Below are 20263 nucleotides of genomic sequence, written 5' to 3'. Positions count from 1 at the left end.
GGTAGAGAGGGTCTAAAAGTAATTTATTAAGTGCTGATTATGTGTCAGGCACTATTCAGACATTATCTCATTGGATCCTCAAAAAACGCATTGAGAAAGGAGCTACTGATATCTCATTTCACAGATGGGCGAGCCAAAGCTCAGAGGGGTGGCACACTTTCCCCAAAGTCACACACCTAGTACGGCAGAGCCAGGATCTGAACTCTGCTCTGCTTGGATCCAGAATCATTGTTTGCCCACTGGCCTCTGCCGTCTCCCTGGAAATCATGTCCCATCTCCAGTACCTGAAAGCTTAGCTGTCTGGTCTTTTTCTGTCTTCTCCCCAATGTTCCCACTGCCACCACCCAGGCACCTTTTCTCTCTCTCCTTCTCTAACCCTTCCCTCATCTTCTCTTTGCTTTTCCATTCCCCCCCGCCCAGTCCTATTTTCTTCTCTGCTATCTGGGCCTTAACCCACCAATGGTACCCCTGGGGGACAGGTCAGCTCTGCTAGGATCTATCTCATTGTCACTGCTGCCTGGAGTTTCCCATGGTTGTCTATTCTCCTTGTTAAACTTGGTAAGCATCTGGTGGTGTCTTTTTAAATGCAAATATTGTACTCCTGGGAAGGGTGCATTAAGACATCAACAGTGAAGGATGAATTAGATGCTCCCTCTGTATAAACTTTGCTGGGGAAGCACAGAGCTAGGAGTCATGGGAAAAGAAAAGGGAGGCTGGATGTAACAAAGACTCTCTAAGCATGTCCTGGGTTCCAGAAATCAGAACTGGGGGTTGGCTTGGGTCCAGTCTAAAGAGATGAGATCTGTAACTATATCGATGTCAACTACAACAGCAGGCCATGCCTTTCCTTTTGTGTCACCCTGTTAAGTTTGGTGCTTCCTGGCACATTCTCTCCTTTAATCCTCAAACTCAGTGAAGTGGGTTTTCTTTCCTCTGTCATAATCTTGAGACTTGTTAAAATTTCTCAGCTAACCCTGGGAAAACCAAGACTACATTTTAAATCCTCTCATGTCCTCATCTCCACCTCTCCTAGAAAATCCCCTGCTTTTCTACCATAAGATATTCTAATTAAATTGCTCAAATCTCCTTTCTGTCTTCCGTTCTCTCATTCCATTACTCTTTTATTCATTTGACAAGCATTTAGGAAGGATCTGTTAGGTTCATCAGGCACTAGGTTAAGTTTCACATATATTATTCATTTACCTCTGAAAACCATCCTATCGGGATGATGTTAGAATACCTTTTAAAATGGAAAAACTGAATAATGCCTAATTGACCAATGCCCCAGCAATGGCACTCTGAAATCCATCACCATGTTAGTGCCCAGGCCATGCTTTCCACAGGCTGCTCCCAGCCATGACCACGTGTGGCAGGGATACCATGGCAGGCCTGCTTCTGGGAGCTAGAGAACTACTTAGGGAGTGACTTTGGCTCAAGGACTCCCCCCTGTCTTGCCAGACTCTCTCAGAATGCACAGTTATCAAAGATTCGTTCACTCACCTTTCCTTCCTCCTTTCCCTCTTTCCTCCACAAGAGTCAGACATACATCTTGGGCTGATGGCTTTCCCAGCCACCACTCCTGGCTCCCTCTCATTCCCCCTTACAGGGCATTTACCTTCATCCATTTCTTGTAGGTCTAATCCTGCTGTGGCGTGTGCTTCTTGTAAGACCTGGATTAACACACTTGCCTTAACAAAATACATTTCTGGTCTTTGTGGGTGAGGTCAGAACTTGGGCAAGAGGCTGATGTGGAAGCAAGTGTCCTCGTCCTTGTCCTCCTGTCTGAGGATTGTCTTTGAGATCCAGCAGGATGCAGCCTGTTCTGAGCCTGGGGACTTGTGCGCTGACCCAGGAGCATCTGGCAACACTGCCCACTCCTCCTTCGTAAAGCGCTCATTTCCCTTGCTTCCGTGATGCCACACTCTGTGGATTCCCCTCCAACCTCTCAAGCTGCCCTTTCTCAGGCTCATCTGTTTGTTCTCCTGGCTCATCCTCTCACCAAAGTCAAGGGTCTCAGTTGGAAGCTTTCCTTTTCCATGCTGTCTTGAAGAGACCACCTTTTCTTTAAGAAATGCAGCATTGCTTTTAGAGCAATAGGGAGAAGAATAAAACAAAATCCTGTTTTCCTCCAAACCTTATTTTCCAATTGCATTCACCTCATTAGATTTTTTGGCCCTGCTTTTCTTTTGGAGACACGAGTGTGAGGAAAATGTTGACACAGTTGCTGATGACTTTCAGTAGCTTAATGAGTATGTGCTTTCGTGGAGGTTGTTCATTTTCCACTGTTGACTTTAATTCTTCAAGCCTGAACTTGCTGCTTGTATGCAGGCCTGGAGTTCAATGACCACAGTTTTCTCTTCCTCGCTAGGGGGCGCCATTTAAAGACAAGGACGCCCCCAACCAAATCACCAGTCTCTTCTCAAACTGCTAGGCATGTTGTGGGAGCCACATGCCCAGTGAGTACCGGCTGCCAGCGTTAGTCCTCATGGTGTGTGCTTGGGTGGGAAGACAGGTGATGCAGCAGAAAGAACACTGGCTTTAGAGCCAGATAGGCCTGAATCCAAATATTGTCTAGGACATGTTATGTGATGCAGGGCAGGAAGACAGTAGAGACCACTGTGCGAGAGCTTAGCTCTAATGTCAGACAGATCTGGATTCAAACCCCTGGTTTTGTCGCTCACAAGCTGTGCAACCCAACCTCTCTGAATCAACGTTTCCTCATCTGTAAAATGGGCACAAAGTGCTGGCCTCCACAAGACTGGTAAGGAGAGTGAGAACATTTATAGCCAAACTCATATAGCAACTTATTGGTACCACACTTCGTTCAACTGCTTTATGTACATTAACTCATCGAACCTTCTCTATCACCCTATCAGTAAGGCTTTACACCATCCCTATTTACAGATGAGGAATAGAAGTGCAGAGAGGTTAAGTAGTTTGTCCGAGATCACACAGTTGGTGGTTGGTATGGTTGGAATGTGAATACAGAAATTTAGTTCCCAAGTCGAACTCTTACTCATTCTGCTGGAATGCCGATGGGTCCTTACCACACATCTGGTCCAGAGTTACCGCTCAGTATATGTTGACACTCATCATTATCATCACCACGATCACCTCCTCATCACTGCTTCACCTGTATACATTTCTGCTTCTCAGTGTATTGATTGGAACCAAGAAAACCTACTTTGTCAGAATTAAATGAAGCAGTGGGCATAGAAGACTTAGAGCCTGACGTAAAGAAAGCCCTTGCTAAATGTCAGTTTTCAGGTTGTTCTTTCTTGCCTTCTCTCCTCTGCTTTTCTTCTTTCTCCTCCACTTTTCCTCATCATAAATTCTTTGGTGGCTTTTGGGGCAAGATTCTTAATGTTACTGCCTACACCTGAGACTGCTGGGCAGATGGTCACCTGTGGTAGGGAATAGCATCAATCAAATATTAGAGCTTTTGCTTCTCTAGAAAGTGCACGTATGTTAAAAAGAACAGATGATTAGCAGTTGCAGCGGAAGTAGTATTATTTACATTCACCTGTTTCATCTTTGATTGCGCATTTATTGAGGGTCAGTGCTGTGCCAGAGACTGGGCCAGGTGCTGATACAGCATTCAGCAAATGGACACTTCTTGCTTTCATGAACACACAGTAGTAGGAAGTCCTGATTTCAGTGGTCTTCTAACTGCTTTTGTCTTCATTTCGGGTTTTGTTTTATAATCATTTGCCTCTGTAGAAATTCAGAGAGTTACAATGTGGACTGTTGTTTTGATGTTAATCAATTCATTAATTTCCTATTTAGTTCTAAAAAGGATATGAAGTGGTTTATCAACAATGCACAGACATAGTATGACTAAAGAGTATCAAACAAGAAAAACAAACAGTATTTAGTAAAAGGGGAGCAGAGGGTAAAGATCTTCTTCTGAAGACTGTTACAGCAAGTGAATGTGGTACTCAGCTTGACTGTCAAGACGTGAGAAGACACAGCCAGTTTTAAGAAAGTCTTTAAGATAGGATGTCAGCTCCACAGGAGAAATCCAAGTTTTTCCTGGCTCTAAGTTTTATGAGGAATTTGTCTTTAGAGCCTCATACGACTGCTGAACATGTTATAAAATATGAGAAACAGGCGTAATTGGAATGCTTCCCTGTACGTGCCGGCTATGGGTACTGATGGCAAGATACCTATTAGATTATTAACGGATTGGGAGAGTGTGTGTGCACGTGCACACGTGTGTTCGTGACATCAGGGAGAAAAAGTAAAGTTTCCCCAAGCATTATTTCACTGTGATGGTTAAAAAAAATAAAAACTGAAAGAAGCCATATTAAGGCGACATTTTTCTCCAGTTGTTTGTAACAGGCATAGACACCCAGAGGGAAAATGCATTCTCAGTGAGGCCTTCTTTGTTCTCCCCACTGGGACTGGGTGAAGGCTAATCTTAGCTCTCAACCTGCCTTTCCCAGTTGAAGTAGGCATTATGCCAGCAAAGGAAATGGGAGCCCATTCTAACCCTAGCCCTGTCTTTTAAATTCTCAATCAATATTGGACAGCTCCCATCTTAGAGCAGGAAGACAAAGAATTTGGTGATGATGATAATGAAGACGATGACGACCGTGGTGGTGATAATAATGGATACAGTGTCAGGTACTATGGGATAGTGGGGGCAGGATTCTTGGAAGAGCTGGCATTTAAATCAGACCAGAATGGAAATTGTGTCGGAGGACAGATTACAGGCTTAAGAAATACAGTAAGCAAGTTCATGGAGGTGAGAGTGCATGGAATCTTGGACACCATTCTGAAAAGTTTGGAGTTCATGGACGATAGTTGGTAATGAAGAGTTTTGAGGAGGGCAATCCACGACATAATCTTCCTTGTGTTTAAAAGGCTCTTCCTGCCAACAGTGTGGAGCTGTGCTCTCTAAAGCAATAGCCATTAGCCACCTTACTGAGCACTTGAAATGTAGCTAGTCCGAATTGAGATGCGCTGTAAGTGTAAAATACACACTGGATTTTGAAGACTTAGTACAAAAATATGTAAAAATACTTCAATTTTTATGTCGATTACAAGTTGAAATGAAAATATTTTGGATATATTCAGTTCCGTAAAGTATATTATGAACATTGATTTCATTAGTTTCTTTTTACTTTTTAAAATAAGGCTACTCGAATATTTTAAATTACCTACGTGGCTCACATTATATTTCTACTGGACAGCGCAGGTGGACAATGGGGAGGTCGGCTTGGTGAAGCAAAGAACTGAAGATAGGCATCTATAGCAAAGCCCTAGACCAGAGATGATGAGGGTCAGTTGTAAGGCAGTGACGCTGGGAATAGACAGGAGAGGACAGGTAAAAACGCTTTTTAAATAGGACTTGACACTGATTTTCCTGGATGTGGGGATTAAAAGAGGGAGGACTAAAGGTTGCATGTTAAATGTCTAGTCTGCCTAACTGAGGTGTTGGAGGATGGTTTTTAGAACTGGATGCGGATGGCTTTCAACAGGGATATGCAATGGGGAATTCGGATGTGAAGCTCACAAGAGAGGACACAGTGGGGTTGCAGATTCAGGAGTCACCAGCAAGAGGTGATAGTTGAAGAAGCACAGAAACGGGTGAGAACATGGGGTTTACTCATGGAGAGAAGGTAGGATGAGAGCCAGGCACAGAGGACTGCACAGAGGTTGGGGCTCCGAATTTAGGATGTGGAAGAAAGAAGAGAGGCTGGTGAACTTGACTAAGGATGGTGAGGGAGAACCCAGGAGACCCTGATGACATGTAGACCAAGGGAGATCTTTCCAAATGGAACACGTTTACAAATGCAGGAGGCAGAAGCTGTTGGGCCCACTGTCTCAGGGAGCCACTGGCGGTGTTTGTTGGGACAGGCCTTTGATGAGTCACCTGAAGACAGATGTCAGATTGCAGAAAATCGAGACTGAAGATAGCAGGAGGATGTGCTAATGGATGGAAAAAGCTAAGAGGGGGAACTGGTGCAGGAAACTACGTGAAAATGTTGCACCTAGAGTCTTTCATCCATTTTTTCCCCAAACAAATATTTTATAGCCACATATCCATAAGTCCATCTCTAGGATCTGACCTTTCCGTGAGCTCTGTCTGGGTAGGGCTTCCTGCAAGTGGGAGAGAGAGAAGGGAGACCCCAGCCTTGCTCTTGCAGACAACTGCCCTCTGGGGGTCTGCAGGGAGCTTGGACACCATACCTCCACTGTGGGCTTGGGGCTTAGGAGGCCGTACCTTCCCCGGCTGTATGAGCCTCCCGTCCGGGAGCCCTGCCTAAGGGTCCAGACCCAGACCTTATACTCTGGCATCTACCAGCTCTGCTCAGAGCCCAAGCCCAGTGGAGGCTTCGCATCCCTCCCCAAGCCCCGAGCTTCGGCTTGGGCTGCAGCGCCGGGCCTTCCCCGGCAGGGGCGCTGGGAACCCGCGGATGGCCGGCTCCCTTCCAGCGTCTGATCCCGCGCCCACCTCAGCCTTCAGCGCTGGAACTTTTCTCCGGGCGAGTGGAAAAGCAAGTTCACGAGGGTGGGGCTCCTGGGAACCGCAGGTGGTCTACCTCCTTGGCAGGCTCAGATTCCCAGGCACCTTCTCTGCTTCCCGCATCCCTCTTGGCCCTCCCCTGGCGCTCGTTTGCCTCTTCTTTGCTCTCCCCTTTCTTTTTGCATCAATATCTCGCTTTCTCTCCACCACTTCATTATCTCCCGGCTGGTCTCCCGCTCCCTTTTCTCTTTCTCTAGCTCCCCCTTTGCTCACCCCCCCCCCCCGCCCCGCCTTAAACCTTCGCTCCACCTTTCTTTTCTTCCCTCTCCTTGCATTTCCCTCCCTCTCCCTCTGCTTTAACCATCTCCCACAAGGGAACTCTTCTGTCTAATCCAGAAGGGGAGGCCTTCACTCTCTCCAAGCTCCCTTCCTCCAACCTCCTGCTTTCTTAGCAGTCCCTACTCCAGCTCCACGCGCCTAGGCCTTTTCAACCCCTAGAAATCCCGGGAGCTCCGCGGTGGCAGCGGCGGCAGCTGCACTACTTGCTTGTCCTCCTTGCCGGGGGGTGGGGTGGGGGGGGCTGTAAACTGCATCTCGAGGCTGTCTTTGGGTTTAGCTTCCTCTCTCCAGCTCACCCAAAGTTTTCCTTTTCCTATGGGCACGAACGGTCCCAGCCCAGGCTGAGTTCCACGCACTCTGGCTCCGCTTCTGCAGCAGGGCACAGTGCGAACTGTTCATCAGGCCTGCGTGGCGCTGGGCCGGGGACCTTCAAGTGGCAGCCTGACACTTTGAACGAACTGAGCCCTTTCAGAGATTAATCTAAGGAGATGAGGGAGCAACCTCAAAATCGCAGGCGAAAGATGGGGGCTAGATCCTCCCGGTGGGAGAGACCCCTCTCGGCTACTCTCTTTCCTCAGCTCCGGGGCCGGCGCCTCCTAGTTCTATCCTCTAGCCCCTCGGGAGGCTCCGGGAACAACCCGGTTACGTCCGCTAGCGCTGGGGGACTATGGGTGCGCGGGGCGCCAGGAGGAGCGGGCTGTGCAGAACCGCCTGCCTGGCCTCGGTCTCAATCTTGCTTTTCAGACGACTCGCAGGTTCCTGGAAATGCAAACACAGCCCGTGCCTGATCCATGCTCGCCCACAGCCCGAGCGCACCCCTCCCTGCCTCACATCCCGTCGTTCACACTAACACGCACACATACGCGTGTGCAAACGCGCACGCACAGAGCTGCGCGCCCCCGCACACCCAGGCGCCCTTGGCTCAGCCAGGTACCCCCACCCTGGGCGCCCGCTGGCCCGCCAGCCTCGGGCGCACCCTTCGCCCCCCCTCACGCACGCGCACGCATGCACTCCCCGAGCCCCCGCACCGGGCGGAGGCACGCGGTGGGTGGGGGGGGGTGCGGAAGGGACAGGCCAGGGACCTGGGAGCGGAGTTCCCCAGTCCATCCCGCGCTCGCCTTCCGCCAATTGAGTTCCTGCGCGAAGGCTCCGGGCTCCCCTTTGGCTCCCCAACCCAAAGAGTTGGCGCTGAAAACACTTAACCCTCCTCCTCCTCCCTCGAGGCCCCCCAACCCTCCCTGCGCGCCATCTCCCACCCCCACAAAAGGCCCGGACGGTAACCCCCTAAACGCGGCCAGAAGCGGCTCCTAACTCTTCGCTGGGAGCAGGCTGGAGGCTGGGTTTTAGAGAGACCCTGGATTGGGGTCCGTCGCCAGCCACTCCTCCTGGATTGGGCTTCATTTTCATATTTTAAAAGAGGATTTTCGTATTCCCTTTGAATACTCCTTCTGAAAAAATTTCTGGAGGAGCTCGGTGGGAAAGATTTTGCGGGAATCTTGTTTTAAGAAAAAAAAAAAGCACCGAAGGGGCATTTCTTAATTTTTCTCGGGTTTTGGAATCGCCCCGTGGAGGAGACAGCAAGCCATCAAGAGCCGGGAAGGAAGAGTGGAGAGGACCAGCAAGGCGCACCAGGCCGAGCCACCTCCTTCCCGGCCGCCCCCTCCGCTCTCCCCCGACACACACTCGCTTGCTTGCTTACCGGCGCCTGCACACCCCCCACGCCGACCCGCACCTCGGGCGGGCGCCACACACTCGGCAGCCCGAGCCGCGGCAGCCGCAGCGGGATGGAGGCGGCGCGCACGGAGCGCCCCGCAGGCTGGCCCCGGGCGCCCTTCGCCTGGACCGGGCTCCTGCTCCTGTCGACCTGGGTCCTGGCCGGCGCTGAGATCACTTGGGACGCAACGGGCGGTCCTGGGCGCCTCGCGGCTCTGGCTTCGCGGTCCCCGGCGCTACCTCCTCTCTCGCTGCGGGCAGTGGCAAGCCAGTGGCCGGAGGAGCTGGCGAGTGTACGGAGAGGCGCCGCACTGGGGCGCCGGCCGGGACCAGAGCCACTGCCCCAGCCAGGCGGAGGCAGCGGCAGAAAGAAGCAGGGAGAAGCCGGAGGGCTGTTGCCGGCAGGCGCGCAGTGGGGACGGGGCATCTCGGCTCCTGGCAAGCCTGGCGGTACAAGGAGGAGTCGCCGGGCGCAGTCCCCCAGTGCCCTGGAACGCGGAGACACCCAGGCTACTGTCTTAGCCGATGGTTCCAAAGGAAGCCGGTCTCTGGCCAAGGGTCTCCGGGAGGAAGTGAAGGCACCACGGGCTGGGGGGTCGGCGGCCGAAGAGCTCCGGCTACCCAGCACCTCGTTCGCGCTGACCGGGGACTCGGCCCACAACCAAGCCATGGTGCACTGGTCGGGACACAACAGCAGCGTGAGTACCCACCCGGCGGCGGATCTCTCTGCCGAAAGCGAGGGAAAATGGGGGGGGGGGGCGGGAACGACGGGCAGATAGTTGCTCTTGGTCTAGGTGGAGGCAGGGGCAGGGGGGCTCCTCGACTTTTAGACAGACTGGTTCATCCCTCTTTCCCCACACCCCCAACAGGTTAGTGGAGTTTGTTGTAAGACAGCCTGTGCTTTTGTTTACCGGAGACCCTAGGATTGGGGCCGCCCGGAGGGGAGAGGAAGAAGAGGTCCTTTACGGGATCAGTGCCCACTTTCTCTGGTACTTGGCTTGGAGAGTCAGTTTTCCTGTCGTGGGTGTGTGTGAATTCTTGGGTGAGGACACATTGATTTGGGGAAAGAACCGCTGGATAGACTGACGGGTTTCTGCGACTGCCCGGGCTTCCCCCCTTTCCCCTCCAATCACGCGAAGGAAAGCCAGGAGGCTGAGGCCACTTGGACTCTGGTACTCCTGTCCCCCGGGCTAGGATGCTGCCTCGGGCTCCAGGCGCACTTTCTCCCAGCCTTAGGGGAGGCTGGGCCTTCAGGCAACACTGATTCCCCCTTCAAAACCCAGGCAGCATACAGCTGATTCACTTTGTTACTTATACAGGAGAAACTAACACAACACTGTAAAGCAATTATATTCCAATAAAGATGTTAAGAATAAAAAAGAATAAAAAACCCAGGCAGCTGCCCCGAAAAGCTATAGGAGGGGCAGAAAAAAAAGTTTAAAGTGTGAAGTGAAATTCAACACCCGTCCTGCACCCCTCGTTCTCACGCATGCACAAGCACACGTAAGTCGCTGAGCAAAATACTTGCCCTGGCCGCTGAGTCCTGCAACGACAAACTCGCCAAGTGGAGTTGGGTCCCGGTGCTTTCTGTGCACCTCTCCACGCCTCTCTCTCCGCTGCCAGGTTAACCTGGAAGCTGCTGTTCGAGAGGTGGCGCCCTGGAGTCCACGCCGGCGGCTCCGGCGCCCGCGGCCAGGCACCGGGCGCAGAGTACCGTCTGCGTAGCCCGCAGCTCGGGCCGGAGGAGCTCCCCACCCTACCCCCCAGCTGGCAGCCAGCGCGTGCAGTCCAGCCCAGGATCCGCGGGGGATGGCCCTCGGGGAAGAGAGGGGACGGCCTCCGACGATTTACTCCACTCCCCTGCCTTCCTCGGCCCCCACTTCAGCCAGTCCTGCAAAAATCCTTTCCTCATCTCTGGCTCTGAGGATCAGATCAGAGCCCGGCACTGGGCAGAGTCTGGAGGATGACAGATGTCTGTACTGGCAGCTTTGGGGAACTCATTTGATGGGAAAGCACAGCCCCCGCTCCCTTTATATTTCTCTTCATGACTGACATTAAAGATTTCCCTGGGAAATTTTGGCCTTATTTTAACGGGGCCTGGGGGGTGTCACGGGGGTGAGTGGTGAATAACAGGAAAGCCAGAAGTCCGCAGAGAGCAGCACATCAGCAATACCGAGCACAGATTTCCTGGTTCTTACTGACACACAGCACCACGCAGGCAGCCCAGCCTGGGTTGGAAGCATTTGGGCAGTGCAGCTTACCAGCAGCGTCGTGGCTGACTCTACCTGCCTCCAGTGAAGGCCCCCCATAGCTTCGCAGTGGACAGCTCTGGACTTGGGCGGTGGGCAACGTGTGCCTTTGGAGGGATGGGTGATTGAGGACTTACAAGTCCCGGAAGGACTGTGTGTGTGTGTGTGTGTGTGTGTGTGTGTGTGTGTGTGGAGAGAGAGAGAGAGAGAGAGAGAGAGGGGGAGAGAGGTAATTCTCTGACCGCAGGGATTGTGATTCTCAACTTCCTTCTAGTTTGATAGTGAGGAATTGTGTGTATGTGTGTTATTTTGTTCGTGTTCTTACTCCACGAGGAGGATGGACAGGATGTGTGGAAGTAAATGTACCCCTAGGAGAAGGAGGAGGTGATATCTTCACATATCTGTGATTTTAACACTGCCACATTTGGACAATATAAATTCACTCTGTCTAAAGAGTTTTTTTATGTTTCTGCTTTTATTTTAAGGTTCATTTTCGTGTGTTGACAAATTCCCCGAAGATGGGAAGTTAAAGAGTGCTTTCTGCAAGTAGTAATTAAACGTGCATGGCTTTCTCTGCCCATCTTCAAGGCAGTTACACAGCAGAGGAAGTGAGGGGGCCAGTTTCGCCCGATACCCCCCAGGGAGATGGCTCTTCAGTTAAAAGGGGGTGCAGAGGGCCTGAGGAGTGGATCAGTTGGCCTTGGGGTCCTTAGTGACAGTGATACGATTTGGGCAGTTCATTAATAGCTCCTCAGGGATTCATTGGTTGTGCTTACGGCCAGTCTTACTGTCCAAGCAAAGGACAAGGCAGCACAGGTGAGTGCAGGGACCCCGTGGTGTCTACTCTCTCTGGTCCAGAGAGTTACTGCCTCTTTAGCTTTTGGGCTGGACCTGCCTCTTTTGATGATGCTTCACAGGCAATTCCAGCGAGAAGGGCTTCTTTGAGTGTACATCTGTGCTGCTCTGAGGAAGACAAGGAAACAGGTTAACATGGGCCTGCCTTTGAGAGACTTTAAGGAAACAACCCTGGGGGAGGAGCTAGGAAACCAGTTTCTGCAACATTACCCAGTTGGTTTCTTTCTCCCCTCCTCCTTTCCTGAGGACAGCAAAAGAAGGCGCTGTTAAAATAAAGCCAGGGGGCTTCCCTGGTGGCGCAGTGGTTGAGAGTCCGCCTGCCGATGCAGGGGACACGGGTTCGTGCCCCGGTCCGGGAGGATCCCACATGCCGCCGAGCGGCTGGGCCCGTGAGCCATGGCCGCTGAGCCTGCGCGTCCAGAGCCTGTGCTCCGCAATGGGAGAGGCCACAACAGTGAGAGGTCCGCGTACTGCAAAAGATTAATAAGTAAATAAAAATAAAGCCAGGGTGAGGAGTGATGCAGATGATGTTCCTTCTGGAAGTTCCCTTTATCGTTGGTTTCAAAGTGGTTGGAGATGTCCCCAAGGCAGAGAACATGGGTCCTTGCACCAAGCTCTTTTGACATGAAAAGAGAATCCCATCTTCCCTTCTGACATAAAGGGTGTTAAACATGTCCTTCTCTGGGAAGGCCACCAGTTTAATTGTTAACACATTGTGAGGCTTCCCGCTCTCCCTCCAAGTGCCTCTGGTGGACCTCATTCCTTGCGTGAGGTCCTTTTTGGGAAGAGTTTCCAGTTACCCCGTATAATGGAAAATTGAACTCCACTCTGGCCGTTTGCGTTCAGCCATAAGGAAGTGGACATGCAAGGGAGGCACCTCCACCCCACACTATGTGCCCTGCATGTGCCCAGGGGCTGAGAGTCTCATTCTAGGCTTGAGTCACATATTCACTTTGGTCCCAGGAGTGGGGTGGGATAGCTTGGAGGGCAATGGGGGAGGCGCCCAGCAGGCTTGAGCCAGGAGGGGATGGAGTCTGTGTCCCCCTCTGACCTTTCTTGCCCTGCCACGTGTTTCGGGGGAGAGGTGAGTGGGCTTGAGTTTGGAGCCTGTACTCTGCCTTATCCATTGGGCCACCGGGGCTGATTGGAGCCTATATTCTGGAAGAGCGATTTGCCTTTCTCTCTGGTTGTCTCCAGCTGAGATCCTGGTGATTGATGGGCTAGAGAGTGTTTCACAAACACCCAAAGGGAGTCCAGACCCTGTGGTTGACAGGGACACAGAAAAACACATCATTCTGCTCTTCTCCTTCAAAAGAAGAAAGGCGCCTCCTTGCTTGGTCAGTGAGTTGGCAAATGGCTCTGGAGAGTGGAAAGCTGTGAAGACAACAGCCCACTTTCTGGGCCCCCTCGGCATTGTAAGCCTTGATGGGGATCCCCTGTTCTGGTGCTGAGGTGAGAGTGCTGCACCCTCCCATAGATTGATCCCTGATGCCTTTCCTGCAGCTCATTCCCAGAGACAGCGATTTGCAGGCTGCTACCCCTGCAGTGTGTCTGGTTGGAAGGACTTGCCAGATAATATTCAATTCATGTGCCCAACTCTGCACCTTGGTGAAGAGAAACAGGGAGATGCTGATAACCCGGCATCCTTACGCTGCTAGCAGGGGGAACGCACAGACTCTCCCAGGCACGATTTCATACCCTTAACTAATTCAGCTGGACGGTGTTCTAAAATATTTACTCTTAATGTGCAAAATAGTGACAGATTTGATCAGATTAATTGTGTTTCACTCACTGGAGCATCTAATTGTGGCTCCCAAACAGATTTTTCAAATAGCTTTTGGCTGGGTTGTCTAACCTCGTCCCCGCTCTCAGTCCCCGTGTCACGATGTCTTAATGCATTTTGCCTTCTCAGAGGCTTAATAAAGAAGCCTGCCACAAGCTCCATATCAAAAAAACAAACAACCCGATCCAGAAATGGGGAGAAGACCTAAATAGACATTTCTCCAAAGAAGACATACAGACTGCCAACAAACACATGAAAGAATGCTCAGCATCATTAATCATTAGAGAAATGCAAATCAAAGCTACAATGAGGAATCACCTCACACCAGTCAGAATGGCCATCATCAAAAAATCTACAAACAATAAATGCTGGAGAGGGTGTGGAGAAAAGGGAGCCCTCTTGCACTGTTGGTGGGAATGTAAATTGATACAGCCGCTATGGAGAACAGTATGGAGGTTCCTTAAAAAACTAAAAATAAAACTACCATACGACCCAGCAATCCCACTACTGGGTATATACCCAGAGAAAACCATAATTCAAAAAGAGTCATGTACCACAATGTTCATTGCAGCTCTGTCTACAGTAGCCAGGACATGGAAGCAACCTAAGTGTCTATCAATAGATGAATGGATAAAGAAGATGTGGCACATATATACAATGGAATATTAGCCATAAAAAGAAACGAAATTGAGTTATTTGTAGTGAGGTGGATGGACCTAGAGTCTGTCATACAGAGTGAAGTCAGAAAGAGAAAAACAAATACCGTATGCTACCACATATATATGGAATCTAAAAAAAAAAAGGTTCTGAAGAACCTAGGGGCAGGACAGGAATAACAACACAGACGTAGAGAATGGACTTGAGCACACAGGGAGGGGGAAGGGACGAAGCTGGGATGAAGTGAGAGAGTGGCATGGACATATATACACTACCAAATGTAAAATAGACAGCTAGTGGGAAGCAGCCGCATAGCGCAGGGAGATCAGCTCGGTGCTTTGTGACCACCTAGAGGGGTGGGATAGGGAGGGTGGGAGGGAGACGCAAGAGGGGGGAGATATGGGGATATATGTATATGTATAACTGATTCACTTTGTTATAAAGCAGAAACTAACACACCCTTGTAAAGCAATTATACTCCAATGAAGATGTTAAAAAAAAAAGCCTGCCACAGAAGCTGTTCTTCAGGGGTTTGCCAAAAAGAATCTGTTTTTAATTAATATCACAAGGGGAGCCACCTCAGTGGAGATGTAGCTGGGAAATGCAGGGGACATAACAGCAGTAACTGCCCCTGGTCACCGTAGGCCGGGGGTGGTGAGTGGAGGGGCCGCACGCCGGCTGTTTGTCTGCTCTGCCTTTTCTCTGATGGCCCGGTTACAGGGAGTGATTTGCTTCTCAGATCCTGCAGTGATTTCCAAGGTAAGCAGAAGTTGCAAACTCCTTAATTGGGAGGCCCAATTTAATGATGGCAGAAATGCAGCGGTTGGAACTCGCTTTGTAGTTGGCAGAGAAGGAACGCGGGAAGTGGCGTCTCAGATTGTGTTGGATTTAAGGGAAGGGAGTTGTGTGGCAGGAAGGCTGAGGAGGGAGCGGGGGCAGAAGGGAGAACTGCTCTTTCCTCGGCTGTGTAAATCCTCCTGTAACTGGGGACACTTTGGAACCGGGTGATCGTCCTCTAGGGAGCAGAGAGGTGTGATGAAGCTGGATGGCTGAAACAGGAGGGTGTGTCTGGAGCGTTTATCCAAGGCCAGGTACACCAAGGCCTGGGGGCTGGACTTGCCTGTTGATTTCCTGCTTCCTTTGGCCTCTTGGCTGGCTCGAGACACTTCCGTATGAGAAGAAAATGTCAAAGGATGAATTTTCAGCAAGTTTGGGAGAAAAGAGGTCTTGTGAAGTTGGAGGTGGAAAGTGTAGCATGCCAGTGCCTGGTGGGCCACTTTGGGTAAGCAGCAGTGGCACTATGGGATGGATGGCCTTCAGCTAACCACGGTCATCCCCCTCTTGTGGTGGGTTACTGAGAGAAGGGTCTGGATGCTGCTCTGACTTTGTTGGCAGAGAGTGGAGATGAGAGAGCTCTGCTTTACACGCAGTAGAGAAACTCAACTGTGTTTGACCAAGTTGGTGAATGAGTGAGTCCCAAGTCTCATTGAGCAGAGGCTATGGAGGGATTGAAAACCCTTGTCCCTTGGGATAGCGAAGATTCCTTTCTCAGGTTGTTCATAACTTGACAGGTCCTATAATCAGGAGCATTTCACCCAGGACGTCTTCGTTCTCGCTTGAGTACCTTTAGCCTCTTGAATTAAACTCCAGAGTCCTTTAGCCTGCCATTCAAGGCTCTTCACTGCGTATGTCCTGGATCTGCTTCTCCAACTCTGCATCTGACTGTTCCCTGATGGGCCCCTTCACTCTAGCCAAGGCAGCCCCTTCGTTGTCCCAGACCCCTTCTTGACTCAAGCCTTTGCTCTTAAGGTCTCCTCCACTGAGGATACCCCTCTTCCTCTATTGAGATGCACCCGTTACTCATGGCTCAGTTTAAGATTCAAACATGCTTCTCTATAGAACCTTTCTTAGAAGCATTTATTTTTCTTTCTCCTAACTGTTTATAGAATTTACAGCCTGTACCACACATTTGATTATGTTTAGTTTGCACTTGGTTATTTTATGAGTGTTTTGAAGGTGAGGGATGAGGGATAAAATGCTTACACCAGCATCTCACCCCCACACCTGCTGTGAGTTCTGCTTTTCTCATGGGTGCCTTGTGACCTGTGGCCCGGTGCTTGGCACGTAGCTCAGTACATACTTGCTGAGCTGACCCTGGGAACTGGACAGTGCCCTAGCTGCCCGGGGAGGATGGCTGACACTGTCTCTTCATAGCACTGAGTTTAAACACCTGGCTTATTATTTTATATACAACTTTTAACATAAGATGTAGCGGCATCTCTACCCCACTTAGTAAGAGGATGGAAATAGGGACGAGTCAACAATCCTGGCTTCTTCCTCATGTGCCTCAGAGATCACATGGACTCACATAAGATATTCAGCCATTTGCCAAGTGTTCACTATGTGTGTGGCAGTGTTTTGGGGATTGTGGGGTTGGTAGGGCTGTGATGGAGGGCGAGACAAAGAAGGATAAGACAGCATTTGCCTCAAGGTCCTTCTAATATGCTTTGCGTATAAGGCTGCTCTTCTGTAAGTTAAATAACACATGACAACAAGACAGATATCATGGGGTGATGTGTGGTTAATTGTCAAGTGGTCGTTTCAGGCTATGAGCTCAGAGGAGAGGGGATCACTGTGGGAGATGCTATAAGCATCTTAGACCGACAGAACGTCAAGGCTGGAAATGCACTTGGGAATTGTTTTCATCACATCATTCAGCATAGAGATGAAGGGCATGAGGCTCAGACAGAAGCATGGTACCCTGTAGTGTGGACTCTCTCCTGGTCTTTCTCTCTGTAGCCATCCCCTATGCACTCCTGGTTTTCTCCTTTCTCCTTGCTTTTACAGACCATTTTCCTTCTAAGAGGACTCATTTTCATTCCAGTGAGGTAGGGTGCTGCCCATTTTATAGGTAGGATAGAGTGAGGCCTAGTATGAGTATTCACAAGGCTAGCCAGAGAGGCTTAGGAATAGGTTCCTCCCTCCTGTTTCCTGACTGTGTCCTATGGCCATCCTGACTACCCACACAGTGGCTGCAGACAGTAAGTACCAGCTGCTTATATGTACAATCTGTGTCTTACTAACTGTTGTTAATGGGGGCCTTTTGTGAGTCACCTTGTTGAGTCAGTGAGTGAACCAAGCCTGGTTGCATCATCAGGAACATTTTCGCTCATTTGTTTTGATCAGTGCAGTTTGGTTTTAATTATTTAAGGAGGGCTTCCCTGGTGGCGCAGTGGTTGAGAGTCCGCCTGCTGATGCAGGGGACACGGGTTCGTGTCCCGGTTCGGGAAGATCCCACATGCCGTGGAGCGGCTGGGCCTGTGAGCCATGGCCGCTGAGCCTGCGTGTCCGGAGCCTGTGCTCCGCAACGGCAGAGGCCACAACAGTGAGAGGCCCGCGTACCAGTAAAAAAAAAAAAAAAAAAAAAAAAAAAAAAATTATTTATGGAAATGCTGTTCTTTATAGTATGCTAATAAACATACTATAGTAAATTTCCAAAAAGTAATGGAGTCTGAGAACTTCAGGATTGCACAGATAGTTTTCTGCTATGAACTCCTTGCTGCGGAGCAGAGGAAACCATTCCTACTGGGTTGGGGTGAGAGGACCCGGAGCTAGCCTTTTAGGACTGTTGGTGAGCAAATCTGTGCCCATTGCTACGCAGGGGCCTGGTACTTGGCCTGTGCTGGAAGAGAACCTAGTTTAGGGGAAACGTTGAACATAGTTATATAGGGTCATCAAGGATCTTGTTAGGTTGTAGGTTATTTGCCCTGGGTATGATTGTATGACTTGTGTGAGTTCATACTTGTGAAGGGTTTTCATCATGAATGCCATCCTCTTCAGGATATATTAGGAACAGAGGTAGACTGGGAACAAGAAACAAAGCCATACAGTAAACAGGAGCAAGGATTCTGGGGCTGGATGCCTGGGTTTGAATCCTGCCTCTGTCTCTCTCTCTCTCCTTCTCTCTCTCTCTCTCTCTCTCTCTTTTAAGTTTAATTTAGTCTTAAAAAAATTGAAATATAGTTGCTGTACAGTATTATATAGGTTACAGCTATACAATATTGTGATTCACAGTTTTTAAAGGTTATCCTCCATTAATAGTTATTATAAAATATTGGCTACCTTCCCTGTGTTGAACAGTATATCCTTGTAGCTTATTTTATACCTAATAGTTTGTACCTCTTACTCCGCTCTCCCTATATTGCCCCTCCCTACTTCCCTCTCCCCACTGGGAGCCACTAGTTTGTTCTCTGTATCTGTGAGTCTGCTTCTTTTTTGTTATATTTACTAATTTGTTATATATTTTAGATTCCACATATAAGTGATGTCATACACCATTTGTCTTTCTCTGACTTACTTCACCTAGCATAATACCCTCTAAGTCCATTCATGTTGCCTGCAAATGGCAAAATTTCATTCTTCTTTATGGCTGAGTAGTATTTCATTGTGTATGTATATATGTATATATACCACACCTTCTTTATCCACTCATCTGTTGATGGACACTTAGGTTGCTTCCATGTCTTAGCAATTATAAATAATGCTGCTGTGAACATTGGGGTGCATGTATCTTTTCGAGTTAGTGTTTTTGGGTGTTTTTGGATATATACCCAGGAGTGAGATTTCTGGGTCATATGATAGTTCTATTTTTAGTTTTTTGAGGAAGCTCCATATTGTTTTCCACGGTGGCTGCACCAATTTACATTCCCAGCAACAGTGTAGTATTTGTTGTCTTTTTCATGACAGCCACTCTGACAGGTGTGAGATGATACCTCATTGTGTTTTTGATTTGCATTTCCCTAATGATTAGTGATGTTGAGCATCTTCTCATGTGCCCATTGGCCATCTGCCTGTCTTCTTTGGAGAAATGTCTATTCAGTTATCCCGCCCATTTTTTTTTTTTTCTGCCCATTTTTAAATTGGGTTGTCTGCCTCTGTCTCTTAATAGCTGTGTGACATTGGGCAAGTTGTCACCCTCTCTTGTCTAGTTTTTTATCTCCAAAAGGGAGTGATAATAATAGTACCTCTCACACTGGGCTATTTTAATGTTTAAATAAGATATTGTACATAGCAAAGTGTTTAAAAGAAATGCCTGACCTGTAGTTAGTCCTCCAGATATTTTAGTTAGTTTAGTTGTTATTCTTATATTAGAAGGGGTTTTCTCTTCATTTGCAGATGGAAACACGGAAGCAGAGGAAGGAGGTACTTGCCCCAAGTTTCCCAATGAGCTGATCGCAAAGCCCTTGGCTACAACCCAGTTCTCAGTGAGATGCTCATTTCAGCCACCTCCCATAGTGCATGTCCTGACTCAGATGAGTCTTTGTGTGTCTGCCTTCTGTGTCATGCTAAGGGAAACAGTGAAAGAGAGAAGTGTGAGTGGCTGGGGACCTGGCTGCTTGAAACTCATACTCAGAATTTGTAATAGAAATGGTTAGAAGCAGGTGCTTAGAGTCAGGTTAACGATTATACTAACAGACAGCTAATAAGTGGAACGTTTTTTCAGGGCTTTTACTGAGTGGAGTTTTGAGAAAGGCATCCAGAAAGATGAAGAGTAGCTTCTCTTGGCTTGGGCACCCATGATTACACCTCACAGCTAATCATGGAAGACTTCTTGAAGGAAGTGAGTGAAATGTGTAGCTTTCATAGAAAATAGGAGAACACAGGGCTGCTGGGACTGGTGGACAAGAAAAGCCTGGAGTGCCAAAGACTCATTTCATCCAAGTCATGGGATGGACCTTGGTGTTCAAGGTTTGTTTCTCCTTTCCATCTCCTACCTCTGCTTTGTGCCTGGCATGAAATGGGGATATCCGTGGCTGGAGCTCTCTGCATAATATCTGCAGCCTCTTTCCCAGAATTATCATATTGGCCAAACCCATGACTATTTTGTAATAACCCACGACCATCGAGGTACAGGTTTGTACCTGCCTGTACCCTTTTTGCCTGCACCCTGTGCACTTCGAGTGGAACCTGAGATCCCTACACAGACACTAGAGGGAGTGTTGCCCTGGGAAAGAAGTGAAAATAAATAGGATGAAATAATGAAACAAATACTGCATGAGGAATTGTTCCAAGGGAGTGGAGAAGAGCGGTAGTAGCCTGCAGGTTCATTGTGTGAGGGCTGGTCCGGTGACCCATAGATGAACAATTGATTAGCAGCCGTGCAGCTGAGTCCTGGGGGACTGATCATTCAGCCCC

At 49.3% G+C, this 20263-nt stretch overlaps 1 protein-coding gene across 1 annotated transcript in view; it reads left to right on the top strand.

Moving 5' to 3' along the window:
- The first annotated feature begins 8595 nt into the window (after positions 1-8595).
- The window catches only part of SORCS3 (sortilin related VPS10 domain containing receptor 3), a 580427-nt gene continuing 568759 nt past the window's right edge, over positions 8596-20263 (top strand). The window contains exon 1 of the mRNA XM_033842145.2: positions 8596-9222. Coding sequence (XP_033698036.1) covers positions 8596-9222 — 627 coding nt within the window. The remainder of the gene's footprint in view (positions 9223-20263) is intronic.

This window comes from Tursiops truncatus, chromosome 16 (genome assembly GCF_011762595.2).
Source record: "Tursiops truncatus isolate mTurTru1 chromosome 16, mTurTru1.mat.Y, whole genome shotgun sequence".
NCBI classification, from domain to species: Eukaryota; Metazoa; Chordata; class Mammalia; order Artiodactyla; family Delphinidae; genus Tursiops; species Tursiops truncatus.
Note: the sequence above shows the minus strand (reverse complement) of the source record. Positions and strands in the feature narration are given on the sequence as shown.